This window comes from Lepidochelys olivacea (assembly GCF_965140295.1).
Source record: "Lepidochelys olivacea isolate rLepOli2 genome assembly, chromosome: 1".
Classification (NCBI taxonomy): domain Eukaryota; kingdom Metazoa; phylum Chordata; order Testudines; family Cheloniidae; genus Lepidochelys; species Lepidochelys olivacea.
Window position 1 is genome coordinate 33,684,953 of NC_140411.1, and position 22,590 is coordinate 33,707,542.

The window sequence follows — 22,590 nt, forward strand, 5'->3', positions numbered from 1 at the left end:
GAAGCAGCAGCTAAGAGCTCAAAGCCAATAACTTAATTTCTCAGACCACTGGGAAACACACCTTACCCAACAAACAATGCTACAGATAATGAAAACTCTGCAACTGCAACAGATGATATTTCAATGCCAATACCTGAACACGAGGACAGTAGTCAAGAAGATGTGCCAACAGTAACAGATGCAGCGGAAGATGCTGTGTAAGATCAAGAAACTCAACAGCAACAGGAAGATGTAAATCTTACGCAGCAAGAGTAATTCATGAGTACTACAGGTTTGACTGTGACTGACACTGGAATTATTGACAAGAGCAATGCTGCCCAAATGCAATCTTTTCTTCAAATTCGTTGTTTTGAAATTCCAAGTAACATTCCACAAGATGCTGATAATCATGCTTTCCCTACTTGTCTACTGACAAAAAACTCTTTCAAATAGTGAGACCTGCACAAGAGACTGGTTATGCTGGAGTACGGAAAAACAATCTTTGTACTATGCACCCTGCTTCATTTTGAATAAAAGTGCTGCAAATGCATCAGTTCTCTCTGATCAATCAGGATGGACCATCAACAGAGGTTGGAGGAAGTTGAAAAACCGAATACCATCACATGAGAGTTCAACTTCACACAAAGAAAACTATGTTGCATGGAAATCAGCCAGCAGGGCAGCATCAGCTGAAAGTTCAGTTGAGAATTTACTTTTGAGTGAATTTTCTCTACAGAAACTAATAACTGGAAAAAAACTGCTTGAGCACATCCTGAATGTCATCCTTTTTCTTTCTAAGCGAGGATTGGCTTTCTTCGGTTCCAGTCAACGTATTGGTGATCATGCAAATGGAAACTTTCTAGGCATAGTTGAGCTCCTCAGCAAATATGATCTACTTTTATCAGAGCATGTTCAAGAATCAAAAGGGAGTCAAAAGCGCATGCAAGTCCATTATCTCTCCACATGCATACAAAATAAGTTTATTGAGCTATGTGGGTCATTCGTACAAACAACAATTCTTGATGAGATTAGAAATGCCAAGTATTTTTCAATCATTGTTGATGCCACTCCAGATTGTTCTGACAAGGAACAAACTACTATGGTTATTCGATATGTTATGATTGTAGACAGCTCAAAATTTTCAATTGAAGAAAGGTTTATTTTGTTTGATAATTTCACGAGAAAAACTGGAAAAGAAATTGCTGCTCGAGTACTAGCAATTCTAGAAGGTTTAAAGTTAGATTTTCAAATCTGCATTGGTCAAGCCTATGACAATGGATCTAATATGTTTGGGAAGTACAAAGTGTACAAGCAGTTCTGCTTGAGCATAATTCAAACTGTATTTTCTCCAGCTGTGGAAACCACACACTTAACCTTGTAGGTGTTGACTGTGCTGAATCATGCCAGGAGGCAATTACTTACTTTGGGTTTGTTCAGCAAATGTACAATCTCTTCAGTAGCAGTCCACAAAGATGGGAAATTCTGAAGCAATATCTTCCTGTTTCACTGCATGGGATGTCCAAAACTAGATGGTCTACGTGGATTGATGGTGTTCAATCAGTTGCATAGTTGAATTCAGTGAGAAAGACTTTAAATGAGCTTGAATGTCTCAATCTCACTGCACAGGCTCGAACTGAACTTCAGTCTATTCAGAAGCACATGTCCAAATTTGAATGCATTCTGATGTCATCTTTGTGGATGAAACTACATACAATGATCCACCAAACTAATCTGGTAATTGAAGGACACAATGCCACACTTGATGTTGAGAGGGATAACATTGAAAGTCTTATCAATGACATTCAACCGATTCGTGAACAATGGGATGCGATCCTGACTGAGTCCAAATTAGTAGCACAGACTATTGGCATTTCATCTGAGTTCTCCACCAGTCGCAACTTACCTACTGAATCTGATGCCAAGAAGCATTATAGGGTCAATGTCTTCCCTGTCATCACTGATTCTATTCAGTCAGGTCTTACATGTCGATTTGAGTCACTGCGACTAATTTATACACTTTTGGGGTTTCTTTGGCAGTTTAACAGACTGACTAATGAAGATCTACTTTCTGCACCTGAACAATTTCAGCAACAGTACAACAAAGAAATCTCAAAAGAACTCAATGACGAGGTCATCTTCCTCAGACAAATATATTCCATGAACTTTAAATTGTATTGCAAGCCAAAGGAATTGCTTCAAGAAATACTTGAATTTGGACTCTCTGGGGTGTTTCCTAATATCACAATTGCTTTGCATATTTTTGTCAGTTTGCCTGCATCAGTGGCTTCAGGTGAACGCACCTTCAACATGTTGAAGCTGGTGAAGAACTATCACCGTTCAACTCTGGGATAAGAGCATTTGAATGGGCTGGCCATGCTTAATATCAACTGTTACACTGCACAAAAGCTACATTGTTCCTCAATAATTAGTGCGTTTGCACAGAAAAAGGCTAGAAAAGCATTTGTTAAATAAAAAAATATTCAAATTATGCCCCACTCTTTTTTTGGTGCCTTATTTTGTTTGTATGTGTTGTCATTTTTTATTTTTATTATGGCTAGGGGCCTCAAAAGCTGGAAGTGGCTTGGACCTCTCTGGACCTCTGAGAGGGCCTGGTCAGTAGGGAATTCCCCATGCAAACACAGGGCAGTATATGAATTCAATATAGTCTTTCTTAGGCAAAACTCCAACTTCCATTGATTTCAGTAGGAGTTTGCTTAAGTAAAAACTGCAGGATCATGGGTTCTATATAGCTTGATTTGGGTTTTCTGTTATGACTGACTTTGCTAAGGATAAGTCCTGGCATCCTTACTCAGACTGAGTAGTACTTTACTCCATTGTACTCAATGGGTCAACTCAAGCTACTTTTCAACATATGTGACAGTGGCAGAATTTGCCCCATAATACTTAGGAGGATAGATTTCTACTCCTCTTAGGCTGAGCAGTACCTTATTTCACAAGAAGTCCTATTCATTTCAATGGGATTATTTGCAGAAGAAGATACTACTCAATACAGAGGCAGAAGTCCTTAATATGGTAAACTCATTCCATGGGAATGGAATATTGAATTAATAATGTGTACCCTATAGAGACTGACTGCAAAGAAAATGAAAGATGCAGATGTGTTCCCCTTGTGTTTTGTACTTTTTCCATGTAAGACTGGTAGCAGTGTGTGTAACTGGAATTCAGCCCCGTTGCCATCACTGCAAGACAGAATTCGAATTGAAAATTAATCTTTACCTATTACCCAAGAGATAATGAGCATCTCCATCCATGAGAAGCAGGATGTTTTCATTCTGAACAGGATGTTTCCATTCTGTTTTTCATTATCTGTTTTAGTTTCATTAGGTAGGAGTTTGGTGCCTTCAAATCTGTCAGATGCGTTCATGACTAGCAGACCAAGAAAAATGGTGAAAGAGGCTGCATGTGCTACAAACTTCATAAACGGTCCACGCATTATCCTCCCCAGCTGCAACAAAAAACAAAACACAAACAAATTCTATCAACTTTTTAAAAGTACATTTATGTCAAAAGCGCAGTAAATAAAGACAATGAAAATATATACACACTGTGATGTCATAATGAGATTTACCTTGTAAAAATCTCTATTTATTGGCTATCTTTAGAAACAAGAGGAACAATTTTGCTATTAAATGTCAGTATTCTTCTTTATCTATATAGCAATGTTTAAAATATTACTATAATTCTTCCTTGCACGTCTTTGCACCTATTATCATTGCTCATCAAGAGAAATATTGATTGTTACTGGAAAGTTTCTTTTAATTTTCATCCTTGAGATCCTTAAGAAGCAGCAAAGGAAATGGAAGAAATATTGTATAGTTTGCTAAGTAGAGACAATGAAATATCATCACAATACAGATGGGCACACCAGGTTTAGGTTTGATGTAGTATCCAACTTAGGGGGCAGGTTCAGGATAGCAAAAGCAGTTTTTCTGACATGCTTTGCCTTTTGGTTTTTAACATTTAAATAGGCCCCAAAAGGTTGTGTTTACACTTCTGTAGCTTCTTACATTCTTTCTTGATTCTCTTAATGGAAATTTCCTTAAACACCCACCAACAGACATGACTAAACCTTGAACAGACATTTAGATTGATTTAGCATGACACTAAACAAAACTGAAAATTCATGTAAGCCCACACCCGTCTAGGCTATTAAAATATCTATTTTAAAGGGATTGGTAAATTCTTCCATTCCTCTCATCAGTCCTAAGGAATTAATCCAGTTGCATGCTGGGCACAAAATGCCTATCTGTTATTTAGGGTCATGACAGCCACTGTATTTGCCAAAATAGGTGAAGAATTCAAAGCAAGCCTCAAGGGGTCATTGGCTGAAATAGTTAGTATTGGTGGCCACTGAAAAAGGTAAGGAGAGGCCGCAAGCATTACTTACTATAAGTAGTTATTTCAAATTATTATTTAAAGGTCAGACTTCAGCCAACATCAAAGTGAAGTTTAAATAAACAAGGAATAAGAGGTCAGTGAAGGATACAGTAGTAGAGTCAATAAAACACAGATAACTTACTGAAAAAGACAGCCATGTATAAAAATAATATTATTAAAGGAACACTGTCAAGGTTAGTAGGCCCCAAATTTGACCTCTCTACTCTTCTATATATCCTTTTGCAAATCCATGCAATTCATTATGTATTTCCAAACCTCCATAAAATTACTTTGTCTTTTTCCTAAAAATAATCAATTTCCTCAGCCTCATGAGGTGCCCTAGAACAGTACTTCTCAAACTTTTGTACTGGTGACCCCTTTCACATAGAAAGCCTCTGAGTGTGACCCCTCCTTATGAATTAAAAACACTTTATGTATATTTAACACCATTATAAATGCTGGAGGCAAAGTGGGGTTTGGGGTGGAGACTGACAGTTCGTGACCCTCCATGTAAGAACCTTGTGACCCCCTGAGGGGTCCTTACCCCCAGTTTGAGAACCCTTGCCCTAGAGCATCAGTTTATTCTGTGTGCAGTGTGAAGTAAAAGGATACTTCCTACAGGTTTTATTTTCAAACTTCCCCTCGGGGGGTTATGAACAACAGTGACTAAAACAGATTTTGAGAATGATAAACAAAATACCTTGACAGTGTCCTTTTACATGCATTATCTGCCTGTGTTCACAAATGAGGATGGGACTGGGAGACAGATGCCAGAAAGAGACATACCCAGGGAAGAAGCAGAAATATTGAAGGAAATCAGGTTAATGCCAGAATAGCTGATCAAGAAATGAAAAAAAATCTAAAAGATTGTCAAAGCCCCCCACTCACCAAAAAACAGAAAAAATCTTTACTACATGTAATTAAAAACTCACTGGAAATAAAATAGGCTACAGACAGTCTGGGAGTTATTTTTGACACCTACATTTGGGAAGTGACTAGAGCTGGTCTAGGAATAGAAGTTCTGTGACTTTGACTCTACCTGTGGAGAAGACGCAGGGCAGAAAACATTAATTAGGGACAGAATGGGGAAACAGAAAGATAGGGCTTGAAATTAAAGCTTACTGCACGGGATATGCACTGAATTTAATAGGAGTTGAGGGCATGCAGCATCATATAAAATTGGACCATAAATCTTGGTAGATGACACAGATATAGAAAAGGGAAATTACACTTTCCAATGGTGAGGAAGGAAAAAAAAAGTTGCTGGCAAAAAGGTAGTGGACATGCTTTTTAGTGTGATCCCTCCAAGCTTCTCTTATAGAATCATAGAACTGGAAGGGATCTCAAGAGGTCATCTAGTCCAATCCCCTGCATTCAAGGCAGGACTAAGTATTATCCAGACCATTCCTGACAGGTGTTTGCCCAGCCTGCTCTTAAAAACCCCCAGTGAGGGAGATTCCATAACCTCCCTAGGCAATTTATTCCAGTGCTTAACCACTCTGACAGTTAGGAAGTTTTTTCTAATGTCCAACCTAAACTGCCCTTGCTGCAATTTAAGCCCATTGCTTCTTCTCCTATCCGCTGAAGTTAAGAACAATAATTTTTCTCCCTCCTCCCTTGTAACAACCTTTTATGTACTTGAAAACTGTTATCATGTCCCTTCTCAGTCTTCTCTTCTCCAGACTAAAAAAACCCAATTTTTTTCAATCTTCCCTCATCGGTCATGTTTTCTAGACCTTTAATCATTTTTGTTGCTATTCTCTGGACTTTCTCTAATTTGTGGACATCTTTCCTGAAATGTGGCACCCAGAATTGGACATAAAACTCCAGCTGAGGCCTAATCAGCGCGGAGTAGAGCGGAAGAATTACTTCTTGTGTCTTGCTTACAATACTCCTGCTAATACGTCCCAGAATGATGTTTTCTTTTTTTGCAACAGTGTTACACTGTTCGCTCATATTTAGCTTGTGATCCGCTATGACCCCCAGATCCCTTTCTGCAGTGCTCCTTCCCAGGCAGTCATTTCCCATTTTGTATGTGTGCAACTGATTTTTCATTCCTAAGTGGAGTATTTTGCATTTGTCCTTATTGAATTTCATCCTATTTACTTCAGACCATTTCTCCACTTTGTCCAGATCATTTTGAATATTAATCCTATCTTCCAAAAGCACTTGCAACCCCTTCCAGCTTGGTATCATCCACAAACTTTATAAGTGTACTCTCTATGACATTATCTAAATCAGTGATGAAGATATTGAACAGAACCGGACTCAGGACCTGTCAAGGTTCCTTCCCCACTCTGAACTCTGGGGTACAGATGTGGGGACCTGAATGAAAGACCCCCTAAGTTTATTCTTACCAGCTTAGGTTAAAAACTTCCCCAAGGTACAAACTTTGTCTTGTCCTTGAACCGTATGCTGCCACCACCAAGCATGTTAAACAAAGAACAGGGAAAGAGCCCACTTGGAGACATCTTCCCCCAAAATATCCCCCCAAGCCCTACAGCCCCTTTCCTGGGGAAGGCTTGATAAAAATCCTCACCAATTTATACAGGTGAACACAGACCCAAACCCTTGGATCTTAAGAACAATGAAAAATCAACCAGGTTCTTAAAAGAAGAATTTCAATTAAAGAAAAGGTAAAAGAATCACCTCTGTAAAAATCAGGGTGGTAAATACCTTACAGGGTAATCAGATCCAAAACAGAGAGAATCCCTCTAGACAAAACCTTAAGTTACAAAAAGACACAAAAACAGAAATATACATTCCATTCAGCACAGCTTATTTTAGTAGCCATTAAACAAAAGGAAATCTAATGCATATTCTAGCTAGATTACCTACTAACTTAACAGGAGTTGTAAGGCTGCATTCCTGATCTGTTCCCGGCAAAATCATCACACAGACCGACAAACCCTTTGTGTCCCCCCCGCACCCCTGGGCTCCAAATTTGAAAGTATCTTGTCCCCTCATTGGTCATTTTGGGTCAGGTGCCAGCAAGGTTATCTTAGCTTCTTAACCCTTTACAGGTGAAAGAGTTTTGCCTCTGGCCAGGAGGGATTTTATAGCACTGTATACAGAAAGGTGGTTACCCTTCCCTTTATATTTATGACAGGCCGCTATTCCAGTCTGAAGGTGATTTATGTGTACTGGAAGCTGGTAGGAGGGTTAGTGAGGAGATATAAGCTCTGGTGTCTTCAGTATAGAGATGACGGACAACTTTATACCTCCATCTCCACTGATCCAGCTGGAGTGGTAATTTACATTTCTCGGTGTCTAGGTGAGATTGGGCCATGGATGAGGGTAAACTGGCTGAGACTCAATCACCTCAAGTTGGAGGTTGGCTGAGGGACGCAATTGGAAGATGTGACAGGAAGGCATGTGTCCTGCATTTGTGGATTGGATTCCCAATAGGAGGGTCCGGTTAGACACCCAGCTGCTCACAGAGGAGCCAGTTGCTGTTATGACTAGGTCAGCTTTCCTTCAGTTCCAGATGACCTGGAGGCTATGCCCATTTATTTCAGCTGTGGTCCTTGTAACTGTCATTCATCCCTTTCTCACCTTGAAATTACAGTGACATACTCTGCATGAGGCTACAATTGAAATCCATCCACAGAATGCAGCTGGTGCAGGTTTTGGCACTTGCTTTTAAGTGGTGTGTCATTTTGTGAGTATATTAAACTAGTGCTCTCCGATCTCCATTGGCTGTTTATTGGTTTCCAGGTTGATTTTTAAGGTACTTATTTTTTCCCATAAAACCCTCTGGCACCTACCTATCTCAGAGGCGATATCTCTCCCTGTGACATAGTCCCACAGCTGCAGTCAGTGGAGGCAGCTAAGAAGGAGCTTTTTGGTATAGGAGGGGAAGGACGGTCCATTGGTTAGGGCATTAACCTGGGAGTTAGGAGATATGGGTTCAAGTCCCTACCTTCAGAGCACACTTGGCTCTGAGGGATAAGGCAGGTTGGAGATTCCAATGCTGAGTTTATTATATGTTTATGTTCACACTGTTTCTGGGGTAGAGCCATCCGTGAGTAAATGCCAATCTGTTAATGGATTAATTGTATTTTCAAGAGTTTGTCAAAGGCTTTGGTTAGGTGCTCTTTTATGTACTTAGTACAAATGTAAGTCAATAAATAAGTTGTGATCTATTGACTTTATGGCATCTTTAGTAAAAAGAAAGTTACTTAATGATGGGCACTTCAAAAGTTCATTCTGCTTTTAAATATATTACTGGTTCCAGGGTTATTTTCTCTATTCAAAATGGAGAACATGCAAAATTCACTTTGGTTCTGGAGATATTTTTGCTCAATGTGCCTACTCTGCCTGTATCTCTTGTCCTCAGATGATCTGATTTTACTGGATTACCAAAACGCCTGAGAGCTATGGATGTTCCCACCGGCCTTATGCTGGAAGTTTGGGAATATTGATCCTTATAAATGATGTCAGGACAGAATAGCAATTAGAGCTAGCTTGTAAGCTCTATGGGGTAGGGGCAACGCCTTTTGATTTGTTTAGGACTTGAGGGTGCTATTGTAATAAAAATGCATGATGATGATAGTGATTTCCTTTGGTTTGGGATATTTATATGTATACCTTCTAGAATTTGTGCTAAAAGTTTTAAAGTTTCTTCACCCATAAATATGGATCTTTCTCCTGTTGTGTTTGGTAGCATGAGCCATTATGAGGACAGGATCTTTTTGCTTTGTTTTATCCTTATCATCGTTGCAATGAATATACATCCCAGAGACTAGTGAAATAGGCATCGGTTGCTGGCTCTGATAATAATAGAATAATATAAATGTAGAACTGGAAGGGACCTCAAGAGGCCATCTAGTACAGTTCCCGGCACCCAAAGCAGCACTATGTAATAACTAGACCATTCCTGACAGGAGTCTGACTAACCTGTTCTTAAAAACCTCCAGTGATGGAGATTCCACAACCTCCCTAGGCAATTTGTTTCAGTGCCTAACTACCCTGACAGGAAATTTTTTCCTAATGTCCAATCTAAACCTCCCTTGCTGAAATTTAAGTCCATTGCTTCTTGTCCTATCCTCAGTGGTTAAGGAGAACGCTCCTCCTTGTAACAGCATAGATTCATAGACTTTATGGTCAGAATGGACCATCGTGATCATCTAGTCTGAGATCCTGCACATTGCAGGCCACAGACCCTCAACCACCCACTCCTGTAATAGACCCCTAACCTCTGGCTGAGTTACTGAAGTCCTCAAACCATGGTTGAAAGACTTCAAGTTACAGAGAATTCACCATTTACACTGCTGCAGAGGAAGGTGAAAAGCTCCCCAGGGGCTCTTCCAATCTGACCCAGAGGAAAATTCCTTCCTGACCCCAAATATGGAGATCAGTCAAACTCTAAGCATATGGGCAAGACCCAAACTTTTATGTACTTGAAAACTGTTATGTCCCCCTCTCAGTCTTCTCTTCACCAAACCAAACAAACCCATTTTTTTTCATTCTTTCCTCACAGGTCATGTTTTCTAGAACTTTTTTCAATTTGTCCTCATCTTTCCTGAAATATGACACCCAGAACTGGACACAATACTCCAGCTGAGCCTTACCAATGCACAGTGGAGTGGCAGAATTACTTCTCCTGTCTTGCTTACAACACTCCTGCTGATACATCCCAGAATGATTGCTTTTTTGCAATAGCGTTACACTGTTAACTCATAAAAACAACAAGGAGTGGCTATCCCCTGATACTGTTAACCCATATTTAATTTGTGATCCACTATGATCCCCAGATCCCTTTCCACAATACTCCTCCCTAGGCAGTCATTTCCCATTTTGTATGTGTGCAACTGATTTTTCCTTTCTATAACACAAGTTATATGCCTAGTTCTCTGCATGTTAAAATATGTATTCTTACATTTCACTACATTTAAGTGCATCTGCCAGTTCTATATCATAAGCAAATATAATTTCTTTACTACAATTTTCTATAGATGTTTATATTGGACAAATATGGCCCAAATTATTGATCTGTATATAACTCCAGTTCTTACTTCCCTTTCATTTCCAATGTCTCTCAGTCACAGGTAATGATAATCAAGTATCAGGGGTTAGCCGTGTTAGTCTGTATCCACAAAAACAACAAGGAGTCCGGTGGCACCTTAAAGACTAACAGATTTATTTGGGCATAAGTTTTTGTGGGTAAAAAACCACTTCTTCAGATGCATGGAGTAAAAATTACAGATGCAGGCATTAGTATAGTGTATACATTATTATATTATACTATATGAAGAGAAGGGAGTTACCTCACAAGTGGAGAACCAGTGTTGACAGGGCCAATTCGATCAGGGTGTATGTAGTCCACTCCCAATAATAGATGAGGAGGTGTCAATTCCAGGAGAGGCAAAGCTGCTTTTGTAATGAGCCAGCCACTCCCAGGTCCTATTCAGGCTCAAATTAATGGTGTTAAATTTGAAAATGAATTTTAGTTCTGCTGTTTCTCTTTGAAGTCTGTTTCTGAAGCTTTTTTGTTCAAGTATAGCTACTTTTAAATCTGTTATAGAATGTCCAGGAAAATTGAAATGTTCTCCTACTGGCTTTTGTATGTTACCATTTCTTATGTCCAATTTGTGTCCATTTATTCTTTTACGTAGGGACTGTACAGTTTGGCCAATGTACATGGCAGAGGGGCATTGCTGGCACATGATGGCATATATAACATTAGTAGACGTGCAGGTGAATGAGCCTCTGATAGTGTGGGTGATGTGGTTGGGTCCTCTGATGGTTTCGCTAGAGTAGATTTGGGGACAGAGTAGGAAATGAGGTTTGCTACGAGGTAATGATGATGATACAGCACTACTTTTATATAGCACTGTTCACCCAGAAGAATCCATTTTAGCCCACTTTACAAAGTGCATATGTAGTTATAGGAATCACCTCACCTCTGTGCCACTGAATGCAGCCCACCTCTGTGCTGAAACAGTCACTGCTTAAAACTATAGTCAAGGTACCAGCAAAGGTAGTTTAAATCACAGCAAACTGAAATAGAGTTTATAACAAGAATCAGGTATATCCCATTGAAACTACAGAAGGAATTTTAGGTAGGAAACATGTAATTACCTATACTGGAGTTTAGCAAATATACTGACATTTACATTTCAACCCAAACAAAACAAGAGCCATGGGATAGTAATGGCCATAAATGATCAGGAATTAAGTGTTATCCAGAGGGCAGCACCTTCCAATTTACTGTGCCCCTTAACAATATCTGAAGACATTGATTCAGTAATGACCAAGAGGGCGAATACATTTTCTACAGAATCGATAAGGCCAATTCTTACAGCATCAATCTTCTTGCCATTTCTATACACAGTCACATAGTTCAATCCTTAGACCATACTTACTAAAATATTTTTCTCATTACGTAAATTCATTCACTCCATTGACATCAGCGTAACTGAGAGCAGAATTTGATCCTATAGGACAGTATTTTATTTCATGACATTTTGTATGGGTCAAATTCTGTCCTCGATTACATCCGAGCAACTCTAGTGTCTTCATTAGAGTTGCACAGATGTAACTAAGGGCAGAATCTGGCTTTTTAAGACTAAGTAATTGAGCCAGCCCAGTGAGTTAGTGGCAACATAATGGGGGATCTGAATATGAAGCCAAAATCCTCACTGCCAGGTCACCATGGGCTGAGAGTTCTACAGAGGAAACATTCTCAGTACCTGGGGGAAGAGTATACTTTCCAAAGCAGTGGTATGAGAGATATATAAAGTCCTCCTCTGCAACATGAGCTTTCCATGTTGCAAAGGAAGTGCATGTGAAAATGATGGGATACCCAGATCCATAAAAGTCATGGAAGACAGGAGACATTCCAGAAGACTGGAAAAGGGCAAATACAGTGTCCATCTATAAAAAGGGAAATAAGGACAACCCGGGGAATTACAGACCAGTAATCTTAACTTCTGTACCCAGAAAAATAATGGAGCAAATAATTAAGAAATCCATTTGCAAACACCTAGAAGATAATGAGGTGATAAGTAATAGTCATCATGGATGTGTCAAGAACAAATCATGTCAAACCAACCTGATAGCTTTCTTTGACAGGGTAACAAACCTTGTGGATAGGTGGGGAAGAGGTAGATGTGGAATATCTTGACTTTAGTAAGACTTTTGGTACTGTCCCACATGATCTTCTCTTAAACAAACTAGGGAAATACAACCTAAATGGAGCTACTATAAGGTGGGTGCACAACTGGTTGGAAAATCATTCCCAGAGAGTAGTTATCAGTGGTTCACAGTCATGCTGGAAGAGCATAATGAGCCGGGTCCCACAGGGATCGGTCCTGTCATAAATATAAAGGAAAGGGTAACCACCTTTCTGTATTCAATGCTATAAAATCCCTGTTTAATGGCTGGTAAAATAATCTGTACTGGATGGAATGTATATTTCTGTTTTTGTGTCTTTTTGTAACTTAAGATTTTGCCTAGAGGGATTCTCTCTGTTTTGAATCTGATTACCCTGTAAGGTATTTACCATCCTGATTTTACAGAGGTGATTCTTTTACCTTTTCTTTAATTAAAATTCTTCTTTTAAGAACCTGATTGATTTTTCATTGTTCTTAAGATCCAAGGGTTTGGGTCTGTGTTCACTTGTACAAATTGGTGAGGATTCTTACCAAGCCTTCCCCAGGAAAGGGGCTTGGGGGGATATTTTGGGGGAAGATGTCTCCAAGTGGGCTCTTTCCCTGTTCTTTGTTTAAAACGCTTGGTGGTGGTAGCATATGGTTCAAGGACAAGACAAAGTTTGTACCTTGGGGAAGTTTTTAACCTAAGCTGGTAAGAATAAGCTTAGGGGGTCTTTCATGCAGGTCCCCACATCTGTACCCTAGAGTTCAAAGTGGGGAAGGGACCTTGACATGGTGGCAGCGAGGTTATCTTAGCTTCTTAACCCTTTACAGGTGAAAGGGTTTTGCCTCTGGCCAGGAGGGATTTTATAGCACTTTATACAAAAAGGTGATTACCCTTCCCTTTATATTTATGACACAGCCTCAGATATGAGCAGATACTGAAGGCTGTCTCACTTGAACATTTTTTATATTCTCAACTAAAAATGATACAAGGCAACAGTACTTCTCCATTGGCCTTCACTAGCCAACAACATCAGTCTCAAGCACAAATTGATGGCTGAAGTATTCCCAGCACTTTCTACACTTCAGAAAGGGACATTGGCTGAAAGTCAAGCAAATAAAATGTGATGTTTCCCCCTCAAATATCTGCTTTACTTCCAGGGAGTTGGGCAATTCTGACCAAATTCACTCAATTTTATTAGCAACATCAAAAAAATTCCTCACATTAGGAGATACTCAATTCAGCAACTGAGTGGAGGTGACTCAGATTAACTAAGCTGTCTGCCCCACAAAATAGATCAATGGATTGAATAACAATTCCTTTGCCTCTCTCACAGCCAGGGCATAGGAATTTCAAAAATACCTATGTGCTGTGGTCATTTTCCCTCTCACTTCAGCTGTTGTGGGACATCTATAAACCAAAGTGATCCATGAGGTAAAAGCCAGAAAAGATGATGCCTTAGAGGCCACTTCATATATAGTTGAGGACAAAAGTGTTACAAAATTTCACCCACCCATCCATAGATTGGTTTGTCAGAAGAACAGTATTCTGTCTCTCAGTCCCCTGGAACTGCTCTGGTGCCTTTACTTTTCAAGGGTAAACCCCATGCTAGGAGAGGAAAACTCCAATTTGGTCTTGAAGGAGGTAATTTTTATTTTAACTATTAAAAACTAGGAGGCATGTCTCTAAAATAAAAATGAAGCAGAGCAACAACTGTAACAGTTAGAAAAGTGTGGGCCAACTTGCCCATTCACAGAATAAAATGTAACAAAATCATTAAACAGATCTATCAAGAGGAGGGAAGACAGTTGTAAAACAGAACAGGAGTTTAAATTTTAAATGGATTCTGTCAACTGAAACTGGAGAAAAAAAGCTATGCAGAAACAGATTTTCTAAAACCAAAGACCAATCAAAATGATTTTACAATCCAATAAAAAGAAGGCCTTTTAACAACAACAAAAACCAAAACAACAAATACACACTTCCCTGCAATGTTTGAAACACAAACGCTGAAGCAGTATGAATCTGACGGCATGTTTAAAGAAAAAAGAGTTATAAAAACCATTGGGAACATAAACAAAAATGGAACTGTCTAAATTGATGTTTATTGTCCTGAGAGAAAAGCAAATAAATAAACAAACAAACAACAAGTTAAGGAAACTGGATATACTTTTAAAAATCTAAGTTGTTAATCATAATAAATTTGTTTATTTACAATGTATAATTTTAAACTTTAAGGTGTCCCCTTTACCTCTTATGACAGCAGGAGAACTAAAATACCCCAGGGTGGAAACTTTGAATCAGTGACCAGCTAAAATAGATATTCTAAACAAAAGCAAAATTCTAGGGGATGGGAGAGTTTGGGCATATCTATTTTGGAAATAGATTCTGCAACATGGATCATCCAAACTTACATTCAGCTCTAAAGGCCAAATCAAAGTAACAGTGTTTTGTAAATGCATGCAGAAAAGACCTGTAGCATGTGGCTACTTTGAAAAAATTCATGAAATGAAATGAGCCTTAACATTATCTTGACAAGCCTGCAGGTTGTAGCAGTGAGAGATGCAATCAGATGGTCATTTAAGCACAGCTTTCTTGGTAACAACAGAATTTATTGTGTTGGTGTTAAAAAGTGGTTTGAATTTTCTAAGGCTTTTCGTCAGTTCATCCCAGGGATCTTTTCATGTCAAGGCTGTGGAGAAGGCCTACACTGTAGGGTGAAATCCTGACCCCATTGATGCCAGTGGGGCCAGGATTTCATCCATTGTGCATAGCTTTCTTATACAACGCTCAATTCCATTCAAAAATTATCACACTAAATTCAGTTCAGTTACACCAGTGTACCCAGAATAGTTTAATTCCCTTCAATGGATTTACACCACACTACATTAATGGAACACACGAAGATCATTAATTTCAGAATATGCACATCTGTGTTGGGCAGATATTTGGACAATTTGTATTGATGATTTGTGGGCAGTAAATATAAACAAAGGTGACATTTTATCCTGTGTGAAATCATAAAATGGGTAGCTAGCTAAGTGGTTTTAATTCTGAATTTTAGTTAAAGGTGGGTTCTAATGATGGTAGTATTAGCTTGATGTGAATTTAAGAGGGTTAGGTTATTCTGACATGCAGTTATGATTTGCTTCCTATCTTTATTTTATTTGAATGGCATCTATCCACAGCATCAGCTTAGTCCACCCTTCTATCTGAGGGCACTCAGTATTTCTCAGAATCAGGGCCACATATTCTTCTATGAATAATAAACATATTCCCATTTGTAGATAGCTGGTAACCTGGATAACACAAGGGAGAAGGAAGAAAACCTGCTAATTGCAGTGCTTATTATCACTGTCTGAATACTCTGATGGGCAATTTCTCACTAAACAAGTATTTAATTTTTTATAATGTTCTTCCCTCAAGCCCCATAAATGTATGAATTAGTTTTTGTTAAATAATCTAGCTACAATATATTTAACAGCACGGCAACAAAATGAAGAGTACTTTGATTCATTGTTTCTATATTAATGTTTCTACAAGGCAATACTTCCTTCCCTCCCTGATCATTTTTTTCATTTAGTATTCATTACATTCCACATGATGAATTTACTTGTTTTTATTGTGAATGTCTGAGTGTGTAATCCTGCAGCTATTCCGTTACAATCTGGCATTAAATAACACGCCACTGAAGCTTTGCTTAGTGCAGCAGTAATTTATATATATGTTTTATCTTTGCCAAATTAGAAACTTGCATGCAGATGCACTTACAAGACTGTACAGACTCACCTTGCTGCATGGAGCAACCCAGTAAACCACTGACAGGAATGGCAGCCCTACTGCAACTGCAAGAACAACTAGAAACTTCACTGCCATGGTCTGCTGACGTAAACCTGAGAGATTTTCATACCAGATTGACAGAAGTTGTTGCTGGCAGTTTGGATGTGCTACAAACTATGACAAAGAAAAGGAACACAAAAAAGGAACATTATTGTCAGAATACCACTAAATAAAATATTAGCCATCTGAAATTGATGTAGAATGTAGGAATAACAACAACTCAGTTAACATTCAGAGCACTATCAGAGTGTACAGTAGTATAAAAAGGCAATCTGCTCTCTTTGATAAGCATAATCTCCCTAGAATGCAGGCACACTGCTATTCATGGCAGGAATTTTGGCTAAACTGGTCCTAACATCACACTGGAATCTGTGTGGCTAGTTAAAACTTTTTAAAAAAACCAACTCATTCTTCAAACTAGGGGAAATTTCATTTCACCTGTTCAAGTTTCAATAGAATGCCTTTGCTTATGCCTTTAACTTCATCTCAAATGTATGTTTTATTGTTATGTATGTTATATTATTTCATTGCAATATAGTGATGTGAAATGGGAAAAAAATAAGAAATGAGACACAAATCAAGTTGCTCTATTCACAGTTTAAATGCTATTTTATTGCAAAGTGAGAGCATTGATGAGTTTAATGAATTTTAAAACAGCAATCTAAATCCTGGTCCCATTACAGCCTGTGGAAATGTTGTCATTGACTTCAGTAGCATCAGGATCTGGCCTGGCACTGGGGGCACTATGGAGTCTTTCTACGCCAAGAGGTTCCAATGTGAATAATTTTAGGAATGTGAGATCCCTGCATCCCTCAAAATAATTCTGGTTAAGAAAAAAAACAAAACACAATTTCTATGGTTAATTCCTTTGTGCCAATGATTATGATACTGCAATTTTTCACAAAAGACTTTATGCTAGGAAAATTTGTCATCAAGATACAATTAAAAGAGAATCATGCAGAATCAGAGCAACCTAGGGCTGGAAGGGAACTTGAGAGGTCATCTAGTCCATCCCCATGGACTAAGGCTGGACCAAATATACCAAGACCATCCCTAAATGACGTTTGTCTGTTCTTAAAAAGCTGTTTTTACAAATCTCCAATGACAGGGATTCCACAACTTCTATTAGAGTCTATTCCAGTACTTAGCTGCCCTTATAGTCAGGAAGTTTTTCCTAAAATCTAACCTAAATCTCCCTCACTCTAGATGAAGCCCATTACCTCTTGTCCTACCTTCAATGGACATGGATAACAACTGATCACCAAACTCTTTATACCCAGTCTTTTTAACCATTCCTCATAGGTCATGGTTTCTAAACATTTTAGCATTTTTGTTGCTCTCCTCTACACTCACTATAACTTGTCCATATCTTTCTTAGTGTGGTGCCCCAAACTGGATAGCCCTGGTGAGGTGTCAGCTGGAGCTGAGTACAGAATAGGACAATTACCTCCTGGCTCACATACAACACTCCTGGAGGAGAGTATAAAATAGATGTAAAGTCAGTGTACTTCTCCTAGGCATGCAGAAGTCACCCTCTGTTCTTAAATAATATACGTACATGGACACACCTTTTTCCCCTGGATGTTCTAAACTGTAGTATGAGCATATGGATTACATAGCATAGCACAACATGAATTTCCAAACACTTACCTAACTTTAATTTTACAAATTGCATATGTGATATTTCAACATTTGCATTTCAAATGGGTACAGATTCTCCATCTAGCTCTAGAAAATCTGGACCATGAAAGGCATTAAAGTCATCATAAATCGAGCAGTACACATGATAAATACTAATTATTAATGGTTGTCATTTACCATTATTTTAAAGATATTACTATGGCATTTAGATAGTATTCAGTAGCAAAGAATCAGCCTCAATCTGAGCATAATGCACAGGAACTAACTGGATCTATTCTATTCAGGTTTGTATACAATGCTCATCACCGACATATCTGAGCACTTCCTTGTAGTGCATTAAGCAAGGTGACTACACATCTGTCATGTGTTGCTTGTGCTCTCCCCAGATGGAGAAGCATGTGGAGTGGAGTGGGGTGCGTGTGTCTTTCTCTTTTAAAAAATATAAATATACCTGTTCCCAGTTCATTGTACTGGGAATAGCTACACAGTCTGCTGACATTTATATTCCTGATGCTCTCATTTCTGATGCCCTAAAAGTTGTTGCCTTTGTGTCCTGTACTGTAGATGACAATATACAATTTTCAGTCATGAAACAAGGAATACACAAAATGTTCACATGAAAAGTATCAGTTCCTTTATTGAAAACGAGGAACAGCAGTTACTGGTGCAGGCAGTCACTAACTGTTCTTCATCATTCTATGACAAATCATTCTAGGTCAGGTAGACAAATTCTGTAAAATGAGGAAGTGTAAAACACAGCCCTCTTTTCCATCCAAGCTCTGTGACATTGTAAAAGGTATACTGGAAACTGAGGTATAAATGGATGGGGATTTTCTTTATCTGGTCTGTAATAAACTATAAACTCAAACCTGTAATATTTACTCAAGAACTCAGAGTTTTACAATGGACATTTTCCAAATTAAAGTGGCTAAATCAGAACTAATGTCTGCTAAAGAAAAATAGTAGGGATAAGTAGAGAGAGTAAATGACTAATGATGAAATAAAACCCTTCAACGTTTAATATGTAGGAGACATTGTTCAATAACAGTTCAAACTCCATCCAGGCACAACATATACACACTTAACTATTTTAGGATTTTCCAAAAGAAACAGATCAATTAGATCTGCATAAAAGGGCTCTATTTCTGCCCAGGTAAACTGGATGAGTACTGTGGGTCCCTACTGGATTTCATAGATTTCCATCTCTTCTACCTTTCCTGGTTATTGGATGTTGGTGAGTTTTATTTGTTTTTCACTGTGTAGCTGTAATTCTTTTTGTCATGGTGGGAAAGCTTTATCATAGGTCTTGCAGCTTGCTCTAAAAATGGTCAGATTCTGCATTAGTCTAATCTCCTTTGGAAGTTAATTTAACAGGTAAATCCCCTTGAATAAAAAAACTTTATCTCTGGTTCACACACACTTCGTCCTGGACATTATGAGCTTCACTGTCCAGGAGAAGCATAGTTATCCAAAAGAGTAAAGGTGGAGAAGCATCTACTAATGTAGTTGGGTCCTGACTTACTGAGTGCATTCAAGATCCAGACCAAGGCCTTAAACTGGCAACAGAAGTGAACCAGGAGTTGATGAAGGGGCCACAGCATGGAGATGATATATTCATTCCAGCTTGGGTCATTGAGGAGACTGGTGGCCATGGCTCTAACCAAGCTGGAGCCTATGCATGGCTTCCAGACTGATCCCCAGATCATCTATGCTGATTAATTCTGGTATTTTGTAAGCTACCTAGATTTGCATACATCTTTCAAATTTTCTAGAGCAAATAAAAATTGGCCTTTCTCAGGAGGCAAATTCTCTGTGAATACGGCATTAAAGTTTGACATAAATATGTATTTATTATTATAGGGCCAATATACTACATTGTACATTTTAATTAACTATATCCAATGATTTTGTTTTAGAAGATGGATTAATTATCTCTCATTGGTTAAATAAATAAATGCAAAACCTGCAAATAATGTACACAGCTAGTTCAAGTAACCATATGTTAATAAGACTGCCACTCATTTAAACAACTATTTTATTAATACAAGGGCTTACTTTTTTGACTTCATACTTAATGGCAAGTTTTAAGCGGCTAAGGCTGGGACGACCATGTTCTCCACTATTATGGCTCATCTCCACATCTCCATTCAAAATAGCTTCCACTTCTTCAGTATTTCTGCACAAATCGAGGAGTCCAACTACAAAATCTTTGCATTGCACAGACAATTTTTTGTAATCATTCTGGAGAGGGGGAAAAAAGAAAATTAATAGCTGTTCACACATAACTCATGAGAAACCATTTTACTCCTTCAATGCTACGAGTTGACTTTCTGAGACACTGTTCACCAACTAGCCACAGGAGAGGAATGAGAAAAAGAGCACTGGGCCTGTATATACTCCTTTTATTTGTAGTTCTCAAAGTTCTTTAGGAACATTATAAATTAAGACCCTCTGAAATAGATATTATTTTCCCCATTTTTGTGATTTGAAACCAAAAATATATAGAGCCAAATTCTCCCATTTAAATCAGTCTGTTTGCACTAGTTTAACCATGGAGAATTCAGCCCATCAATGCATGGATTATAAGGCCAGCAGGCGAGGGCCATTATGACTACCTAGGCAGACTTCCTGCAGAACACAAGCCATAGAATTTCACAAAGTGGTTAACTACTCTCACTGTAAAACAGCGCTTCCTAATTTCTAGTCTGAAGTGGTCTTGCCTCAGTTTCAAGCCATTGCATCTTGTTATGCCTTTGTCTGCTAGATTAACGAGCTCTCTACTATCAAAAATCTTCTTCCCATGGAGGTAATTACAAACTATGAGCAAGTAACCTCTCAACCTTCTCTGAGAAAATCTAAATAGATTGTGTTTCCTTTGTCTCTCACCGTAAGGCAGTTTTTTAGACCTTGAATCATTGTTGTAGATCTTCTCTGAACCTTTTTCAATTTTCAACATCCTTTTAAAAGTACAGCACCCGAACTTGAACAGTACAGTAATGGTTGCATTAATGCTATATGCAGTGGTGGTAACAGTGTGGTAGAAAGCTGTTACCAATCTGCCTGAAGCATCAGGTGATCAGTCTGAGGCCACAGGTTCATTAAGGGAGGAGATGACGTAACACACCAAGTGTCTAAATTTTAAAGCTTTATTAATAAAATAATAAAATAACAGCGGAGAGTGAGGGGTGCTTCCCATGTCACTCAGAGGAAGGAAGAAAGCATTAGTGCCCCAAGCCCTAACGCACTTTCATACTCACACACGCATTACCCGAGGCTGGCCAGGCCTGGGTGTAACATAAGAAGAAGGGGGGAAGCGTGGATGGGAGTTCTGTCCTGTGCACACAGGTTGTCTGGGTCTGCTGTGATCTTCAAGTTGCTCCAGCTCTCAGGAGGGTTTTAAGTCCAGGGCTCCTTGTGGGGGGTGCTTCGTTCAGGGACCTCTGCTCCTGGTGCCCTCTGTGCCAATCCAAACCAGCTTTCCATTGTGTCTCCAGTTTTCTCAAAACACCCCAGCTCCAGGAATGCATGCTCGGCTCCCTCTCTTGCCGTCTCACCGGTGTTTTCAATCTCTGCATTCTTAGACCTTGTTTTCTTCTTTGCTGGCCTCGCTGTCTTGCAGGTCTATGCAGTTGGGTTTTTCTGTCTCACGGCTGCTTGAGCACATTCACACCCCCGTCTCTCTTGGTTGTCAGCCAAGTCTCGGCTAGTGCCAGAGTCTTATCATTGGACTGAGCTTGCTAGCTGCTGTGTTGAGTTAACCCATTCTCTGCTCTCTTTCTCCTTCCCCGTTTGGCCTCTTGCAGCCTGCAAAAGAATCTTTTACTCTTCACTCACACCTTTGACCCTCCCCAAAATGCTTTGTGATGCTTGCAACAGCGTTAGCAACGTGCAGTGCTGATCTGCCTTCCCCAGGAGAACCGCTGAGGTTGTGCCAACAGCTCCCTATTGCTACTCAATATCCCCCTGCGTACACACCCAAGGATATCGTTTGCTTTCTTAGCCACCACATCAAACTGTGAGCTAACGTTCAGTTGGTTATCCACCTAGGCTACTTAGTCCTTTCCTCAGTCAATGCTTTCCAAAATATAGCCATCCATCCCTTAAGTGTGACCCACTTGAAGAATGGAAGTTAAGTTGCTCTCACAGTGAGCCAGTGGTAGGGTCAGGGTAGAATTTTGGAATACTGCTCCTGTTTTTGCAATTTCCAATTTATATAACTTGAAGGTGAAACCAAGGATAAAAGGTATCAGGATACAGAGGTGAAATATAAGCATTAATTAGTGTTGTAACACAGGGCCTACAGGCCTCACACCTGTAGATATTTAGCTTAGCCAAATTAAGCTGTAGGATTTAGAATAAATTAGCAAAAATAAATTATTAATAAACCTGCTGAACTTGTCTGTTTGTGATATGCTGATGTTTTCAAAATAACTGCTGAGTTTGGATAATAATGCCTATGCATAGACAGACACCACAAGATGACCACTGGGGTGAAACGTTAGAGACTTCCTTAAGGTAACCAACTGCCTGTTACTATGGTGATACGGTGGCAAAATTGGTATTGAGTGTAAGGGGAATTATCAAATTAGCCTATGAAAAATGGGGCTCCCCAAAAGTAGTGGAGTCTGGAAG

General features: G+C 39.1%; 1 protein-coding gene across 1 annotated transcript in view; it reads right to left on the reverse strand.

Moving 5' to 3' along the window:
* The window catches only part of TRPC6 (transient receptor potential cation channel subfamily C member 6), a 182,741-nt gene that overhangs the window by 32,524 nt on the left and 127,627 nt on the right, over positions 1-22,590 (reverse strand). Inside the window, exons 3-5 of the mRNA XM_084617824.1 lie at positions 20,014-20,199; positions 16,267-16,431; positions 3,217-3,445 (exon numbers count right to left, since the gene is read on the reverse strand). Of these exons, the coding sequence (XP_084473950.1) occupies positions 3,217-3,445; positions 16,267-16,431; positions 20,014-20,199 (580 nt within the window). The remainder of the gene's footprint in view (positions 1-3,216; positions 3,446-16,266; positions 16,432-20,013; positions 20,200-22,590) is intronic.